Source organism: Talpa europaea (genome assembly GCF_964194135.1).
Source record: "Talpa europaea genome assembly, chromosome: 3".
Taxonomy (NCBI): Eukaryota; Metazoa; Chordata; class Mammalia; order Eulipotyphla; family Talpidae; genus Talpa; species Talpa europaea.
The window spans coordinates 101795388-101803625 of NC_140069.1; the positions used below are offsets into that span (position 1 = coordinate 101795388).

Consider the following 8238-nt stretch of genomic DNA (forward strand, 5'->3'; position numbering starts at 1 on the left):
CGAATAGAGCATGGGTACCATGAAAGGTATGTTGCTGCACGCTACCACATGTTATAACAAAGTTACATGTAAATCAGCTGTAGTATAAGTATGACTTAATTAAAAACCGTAACTTGGATAGGTGAATAACTTTTACAAGGCCAGGGTAAGGCTTACTATGATGGTGCTGTCCTGTTAATGCAAAGCTAGCATTCATTTTATATGTTTAAAGGAAATGTTATTAGGGATTTCATTGTCAGAGGCTGTTGCTTAAAATGTTGCTGCATGACAGTTTATTTCTACCTAGCATTTGATATCATTTTGCTGCCAAATTATAAAGCCACTTTTCTATGTCAATAAGGGATCAACACTGGTAGCTTAAAATCTCTCAAACAGAAGCAATGGGATATTTGGATATTCTGCCCCAAGATAAAATATCAGGAAGCTACATTTTCCAGTATTTCAGTAATGAATATAGCTAAGGATTATCTCCAAATACCTATCTCCCACACAAAATAAAAAGACTACTATTTGCTACATGATTAAGAAGGATGAAGTGACCCAAAATCTCTAGCAGAAAAAGCATCTATGCATGCAAAGAATCCTTTTAAGTGAACTAAGTAAAAGGACACTTGGAGATACCATCAAAGTTAATGGGAAGTAGGGACACCCTAGAAACAAGACCATTTACAAATCCTTAGTTCAAGGATGAATTAACCAAGAGTTGAATAAACTTACACCAAGAGTTGAATAAACAGAAATGTTTGTTCAAATAACAATATAGTCACCTTATAAAAAAGAAGAAATTCATGAGTTCTCCTTCCACACTAAATTAAAGTCTCAACTAACCAGAACAAGGGGGCGGGGGGGCGGTTTGCTGTGATCTCATTATCTGAATTCTCTGCTTAGTTAGGGTTTAAACAGAAATGCCTTGTCCATGAAATTACTAAAAGTGTATCACACAACTTTCTGCCTTGTGCCCAGAATACTGTTACTAATAATACATCTAATATTTATTGAACACCTGTCATGTAACTGGTGCTGTCAAACATTCCTTACTCCCCAAAATAGGCAGGATCCAGGACCCCCATTTTCACAATACAGAAGCCGAGGTACAAAGAGATAAGGTAAACAGAATGAGGACTGAGTGCAGTCTCAGATAAGTAGGAATCTTTCATCACTTCCTTCAAATCTTTCTGAACTTCAGGGATGCTGTAATTCTATGGTGAAGGTATAAGACTGACTAGGATTCTGTTTGGGTTCTGGTTCACAGCTGCAACTTTGAATGGTGTATTTTTGGCATTAGGAAGCTTCAGTGTCACTTACATTCATGTGCTAGGAGCAGAGTGGGAGTGGTTTTCTACAAACATCAGGTAGGCCAGTGTCTATTTGATCATTTCCTAATAATTAGCAGCTGCCCATGTTGCTGCACTTCTGGTGAAGACCAGTGCATGACCAGAGTGAAGATGTTCTGATCATATGCAAATTATTATCCGGCAGCATTGCAGAATTATCTGCCGTATGAAAGCAACCATCTATTGGCCACCCTAAGGGTGTGGCCACATCCAGACTGCCTCAAGGGCTCGTTAATTGAACACTCCTAATTCATTTTATTTTTTTCTTTGGGAATTTTATCTTTTCATAAACTTTGTAAAGGCAAAATGATCTTCAGTTCAATAACTCCTTATTGACCATAAGCATCACCAGAATAATTCAGCTTCCTTCAAACACCGGGTGCCTGAGACCTGGTTATCTTGCTGTCACTGTATTTTCACACCATTCTGATGTCTACTCTTAGACCCATCTCATTGTTTCTTTGGGCATAATGTCACACAACCACGTCTTTAAAATTAGGTCTCTGCTCTTCTGAGGGAATAGAAATCAAAAAACATTGAAAGAGGACAGAAAGCTTATGTTTCGTTTTCATTAATGAAAAACTGTAGAAAAGTGCAGGCCATGGTAATCAAACTATGTAAAATATTTGGAAACTGCAACAATAAGACATCTCTATTAGTCAGTGGGTTTATTGGCATGACTGAACATAACAATGTATAACATTTATTCATTTCTCACTTTCCAGTGAAATGGTTTTTACATAGATCCAGGAATTAAGCATTTTCAGTGATGTTCTGCACTTGAAAGGGTAGGAAAAACCAAGGTCTTTTTTCAGACTTTCAGTGGGACTCACTATTAAGCTGCTATGCAAGAACAACAGCAAATGGATGGGATCTGAGTGCATAAAGCTAGGGGGCAAGAAAGGTGAAAGGCAGCTCAAAGGTTGAAAATAAGAGCAAACGACTACATCTCTCCCACATACCAAGATGCTCTGAATCTAGAGCAGGGCCTGGCAGCAAACTGAGAATGACAGTCTATTTCCTGTGGCTTATTAAGTTTTGGCCCCACAGATAAGACTGCCAGAAAAGCAGCTGTATTTTAAGTGGTCTGGACTTTACTCATCTGAACATAAACAAAAATCAGCTCATTTAGATCCCTGGGTTCCTACTCGGCTGTTGGGGCAAGGGCCGGACTGGCCCAGTCAAGGCCACGGAGAGAAGGAGTGGACTGGGGTTGAAGGACCCCTGGGCTGAGATAGATTCCTGAGTCACGAAGATCCTCAGGGGTTTAAGGCCCTAACAGATGTTTCACTGAGGGCCTTAGCACCATTGTGGTGGCCTCCACAGCACCCAGATGCCATCATAAACACAACCACAGTGAATAACCACTGTGACACCCTCTAGGGACTGCATTTCTAGACCACACACAATTATTCATGTAAACCAAAGCACTATATTTAGTGATAAACATGTACTTCATAAATATCAGGGAACTAAAGTATACCAAATAGTTGAAAACAACTGAGCAAATAAGAGTCTAACCCTAAGTTCAACACCAAAACATTTAAAAGAAATACTGCAATTATTAACTAAAAGATAAGATTTAATAACACAATAAAACACTGGGTAGTGGAGAGATTAATTTGTAAAATATATCATTATTTCACAGTGAGGTTTAAGTACTCATAACAATCTTTTGGTTTTAATAGAAACAAACACCCATTGATATACTTTTTTTGTCCACATTCTTTCCCAATCATTTTTTCCCTTCTACTTTTCCATGTAGAGTAAGACATTAAAGTGGCCAGACTTGAGGGTATCAATTGACAATCACCTTTTGCTCCCCCTCCAATAGGAAATGACCTTTATCACTTAACTGTGCAATTTGAGAGAAGTGAGGCTCAATGTGTCAATGAAAATAGGAGAAGCACCACATCCTGTTTATTCCAATCTGGACACATTATCAGAAATGTGCACTTTAACTACAATGCTGGTGTTCCCCACGGGGCCATCACTTTGTCATATTACATTCTTTGATCAAGTCTGCCATTGAAATGTCCATATACAGAGTTAAAAAAAAATAAAGTGAAAAAGCCACAGGAGCAACCCTGACCGAGACGTCTTGCATGCAAACTCCTTCTAGAATGTACGTAATCCTGGTTAACCCCACCTTCAGCAAACGTTCGTGGGGTGTTAATGCTAGTAATTTTAAGATAGTTAAACCACCGGCTCAACTAAAGTAGTCCTTGAGTTTATTAGTCAGTTTGTTAAATGTTAGAGCTCTTCACATTGTTGAAAAAAAAAAATAGCGTCTCTAATTATTTAAACATTAAGTTTTCCTGAATGTTCTATTAACCAAGATGAAAGAGTTCCTTGGCGAGTGTGTTAAACTTTACCACCTGTTTACAACATCACCCTTCTTGGCAGAGACCACGAGGTCGGTGGAGCCAGTTGCCAAGGCTTCTTTGTAATGGTAATAAGTTCCTTTTTCCTGAAACAGAAAGAAAACCCTTCTGTTTGACACTGAACAAACAAAAAGCAATGCACCCAAACCTCTTTCTGGCCCTGTTTGGGGCACAAGCACCCTTTTCGACCCCACAGGGGGCCAGGCTATGGCACTGTAATGCCACCAATGCCATTCTTATAACTGCACAAGGTCTCCACATAAAGAAAACCTCTCATCTCTGGACCCCACCATCCATTAGTCCCCTCATCTTGGCCTTGACCACCAGATACCATCCATTTACTTCATGAATGACACCTGGGAACTGGGGTGATGGTGGCGAACGAATGGGTCGTCTGTCCCCTCTGGCCTCTAAGGCAAGTGCACAAAATGGGGAGAGGAGGTCTGATTAAGTGAGATCTTCCCCTCAGGCGGGTTGAGGGGTCCCCTGAGCGGTGGTGGTCTCCACCCCCTCTGGGGGCTCTGGACCTAGTCGGCAAATCGCTGCAGGAGATGGTCGTCCCGTCTCAAGCTGCCGCCCGCACCACCACCCGAGCTGTCCATAAAGCGGTCGCAGGGGAACTCGATGAGGTCGGCCTCGCTGAGCGCGCACACCGTGGTGCGCGGCCGGTGGGACTGGAACCCCGAGAAGTCGGCAGACACGCCGGTGCCCATGGAGCGCAAAGGCCTGCGGGTGGAGTACATGTGGCGAACGTGCACCGGGGCCCCGCCCTTCCGCCTGGCCCTCAGCTTCCTGCGCAGCCAGCGTGACGCCCAGGCCGCCAAGGCCAGGAGCACCAGCAGCGCGTTGACAGCCAGCAGGGCCAAGGTCAGCAGCTGGTAGTCAACGCTGCCTCGGCTCCCGGGCTCCGGGAGGGTGACCAGCCCGGCGCAGTGGTCCCTGGGGGCCACGGGGCAGACGCGGCCCCCGAGCACGCCCTCCACGCACACCAGGTACGGGGTGTCTCCGCGCAGCTCGCGCAGCGTGGCCGAGTCGCTGCGCTCCGGCAGGTAGACGAAGCGGTGGAACTTGGGCTGCTGCCCAAAGCGGTCGAAGAGCAGGCGGAAGCGCGCGCCGCCCTGTGGCCGGGGGCTGCGGTGTTCGCGCACGGCCCAGCGCACGGAGGCGCTGTCTGCGCTCACCGCCTCCACGGTCAAGTTGCACAGTATGAACTTGTTGAAGTCGCACGGGTCTGACACCAGAGGCGGCAGGCTGACCCCGCCGTCGGAGTGGGCGGCGCTCTCTTGCTGCTTTGCAGACAGGCGCTGCTTAGCCGCGCGCTGCCAGGGGTCGCCCGCGGGTGGTGATGCAGCGCTGGGCGCGGCCGTCTGGGTGGGCCCCGCGTGGGCAGGATCGGCCGGAGTTGGACGGCCCCTCTCGGGTTTCTCCAGAAGGTCCAGAGGGTGTGGCGCTGGGTCCACGGCAGCAGCGGAGGGGCTAGGCTGCTGGGCACCCGGGCCCCGCCGGCTCAGTCTCAGGGCGCTGCGGTTGCCCATGAGCTCCCTGGCGGCCCCATCCCTGGCCAACCCAGGCAAAAATCGCCCCCGCTGGTGTGGCTGAGGCTGCGGCGGCAGCTCGACGGCAAGGCCACCTGCAGGGGGCGCCATCTCCCGTGTAGCTGTGGGTAGGGGCCACCGACTCTCCCCGGCGGTGGGGGAGGCTGAGGGAGAGGGATCTGTGCAAGATCCGTTCTGCAGCTGCTGGTCATCCAGGTAATCCAGGTACTTGCCCCGCAGGGCCGGAGGGTGGCGACACTGCACGAAGACAGTGAGGAGCCTGCCCTGCGAGTGCCAGTCTCCCATCCAGCGCTTCAGACCTCGTAGCCGGCAGTCGCAGGTCCAGCCGTTGCCGTCTAGATCCAGCCGGTAGAGCGCGGGACTGGCGGCGAAGATGTCTCCGGAGAGGACGCTGAGGGCATTGTCGCGCAAGCTGAGCTCCCGCAGCCGACCCAGGTGGCCAAAAACAGAGGGGTGCAGAGCAGACAGCTCGTTGCCGCTCAGATCTAGCGCCTCCAGGCTGTGCAGGGGCTCCAGCAGCGCCTCGGGCAGCTGGCTCAGCCTGTTGCCCTCCAGGCGCAACTCGCGCAGGGCCTCCAACCCCCAAAAGGCCTCCGGTGCGAGGTGCGTGAGCTGGTTTCCCTTGAGAGACAGTAGGCCGAGACGTGGCAGGTGTTGGAAGACTCGCGGCCCGAGGTGTTGCAGGCTGTTGGCCGAGAGGATGAGGGTGGAGAGGGAGCGCAGCGGTGCGAAGGTGGCCGCGTGGCGCAGGGAGGGCTGTAACTCGTTGGCAGAAAGGTTGAGGAAGCGCAGCTTGCTCAGCTGGGTGAAGGAATTCTTGCCCAGAAAGCGGATCCGGTTGGATTCCAGATGTAGGTAGAGCAAATTGCCCAACGGGGCGAAGACCAGGTCCGGCAGCGCCCCCAGGGCATTTCCGTCCAGCCGCAGCTTGACCAGACTCTCCAGGCCCTCGAAGGAGCCTCGGCTTAAGCGGCTGATCTCGTTCCCATTGGCGTATAGAATGCGCAGCTTGCGCAGAGGGGCCAGAGTGCCTGGGGCGAGTGCCTGCAGGAGGTTGTTTCCCAGGTAGAGTTCCTCCAGGCGCAGCAGCTTCTCGAAGGTCTTGGGGTGCAGAGAGCGGATTTGGTTGTACTGTAGGTCCAGCCGTCTAAGCTGCCCCAGGCGGTGGAAGTCGAAAGCTGTGATGTTGGTTATGAAGTTGCCCCCGAGACTGTAGGTGAGCACGTCCTGGGGACTCGGCAGCGAGCTGGTCTTGGGCACGGCGCGGAGACCCCTGTTAGTGCACAGGAGGTGCTGGGGGTGCTGGCAGTCGCAGCGTTCCGGGCATACAGACTCGGCCCTCGGCCGGAGCGCCAGGCAGCCGCACACCACGAGCAGGAAGCGCACAGCACGGGCAGCCTCCATCGCCGCCCGCCCAGCGTGCTGCGGCCGGATCGTCCTTTTGGCCCGCCCGCACCGTGTCTCCTCTGCATTCCCCTTGGCCTCCCCAGAGTCGCTAAATGGCCTCTTTCGGACTGCTGCGCCGTCCAGCCCCTCCTCCGCCCTTTGTCCGGTGGCTGGCCGGGGTCTCCGCGGGCGGCCTTTGCACAGTCAAGTCAGGCTGCGCCGGGCGCACTGCAAGCTCCGGGTGCTACTTGTTGCATTTCTGCAGAAAACTGTTTCTCCGGGTGCGCCTCGGGAGGCGGAGGGAGGGAGCAAGTCCTGGCGCTTTTTGTTTGCAGCTTGAGTCCGGAGAGCTGGATTCCCTGGCACGGATTCTCCCCGCCGAGCGGATTCCCCAGCTGCGGGCGGGAGCCTTTCCAAGAGCTCCTCGGGGCGCGGCTTGGCTGCTGCGCCCCAGCAACTCGGCCCCCGCAGCCCGCGCCCCCGTGCTCTGGGTCGGGCGGCGAAGCGCGGCCTCGGTGGCTCACCGCCGGAGGAGCCGGGGCGCGCAGGCTGTGTCCGGAAGGGACCCAAGTTGGCGAGTGGCTAGCAAACCAGGCGGAAATTCATTCTTCCCACACTCTACCCCCCGGGGACGCAGGCGGAGAAAGAGGAGACCGCGGAGAGAGGACAGACCCCGGCTGGGGGAGGAGGAAACGCTAAGTGGCTCCACGTCTGGTCAGCCCGAGTTTGGGACGCCAAGTGAGAAAAGTAGGGATTAAAAACAGCTGTATAGGTCGGACAGGCAGGGCTGGGGGCGGGGGTGGATTACCGGGCGAGCAAAGGGGATTTGCAGACAGAGACCTTTTTCTTTTAGGAGTACACCAGTCACTCCTGAGCTATGGGAGTGCGCCTCTTCTTAGTTTTTAAGTCTCTTGCTTTTCCAGGTGCCACCCTGCGAGAAGATTGGGCAGCACTCGAGTCCACCAGCATTCTTTTTGGGGAGCAAGGTTGTCTGCAAAGAGCTGTTAGGGCTTTACTGTCAGAAGAAGCTAGGTCAACCCATTCTGACTGCTGAACATTTGGGGTTTTGGGATTTATACTAGTAGCCCAGGAGAGGCACCTCCCACTTTTAGGAATCTGAATTAAGTATTTGCTTGGAGCATGGGGAAAACGCAAAACTGGTTGTACCATGAAAGGGTCTTTGCCAGATTTTGATCATTTAGTGCCATTAATTCTCCTCCAATCTGATACACACACGTATATAACACCGGTAACTGCTACCTGCCAAATGGCTGAGCTAGCAGTGATGATCTTCAAAGTCTTTAGGCCCCAAGTTCTCGGACCTGACTTGGTCAAGAAAGCACTATCACTGATGGTCAGCAGGGAATGAGCTTTGTGATTCCTTTGAGGGTTGCCCATGCAGAGAATGAGAATGGGTGAGGAATAGCTGTTAATTACTATTTGTTCATGCAGACTCCCTTGCTAAATAGTACTGCTTCTGCTCCTCCCCGCCCCCTGATGTTCAGAAAATGTAATTTTAAGGACTTACTCTGAAGAAAATTAAAGGAAAGAGACATGTCCTCACCTCAAGAGACTGGC

At 51.3% G+C, this 8238-nt stretch overlaps 1 protein-coding gene across 1 annotated transcript; it reads right to left on the bottom strand.

Annotated features, from left to right (window-relative positions):
* Positions 1 to 4245: 4245 nt before the first annotated feature.
* Positions 4246 to 6834, bottom strand: TRIL (TLR4 interactor with leucine rich repeats; the record flags this gene model as incomplete). Its single annotated transcript, XM_084229573.1, has 1 exon — positions 4246 to 6834. The coding sequence occupies exon 1, from the start codon at positions 6676 to 6678 to the stop codon at positions 4246 to 4248; it is 2433 nt and encodes an 810-aa protein (XP_084085699.1). The 5' UTR covers positions 6679 to 6834.
* Positions 6835 to 8238: the final 1404 nt, after the last annotated feature.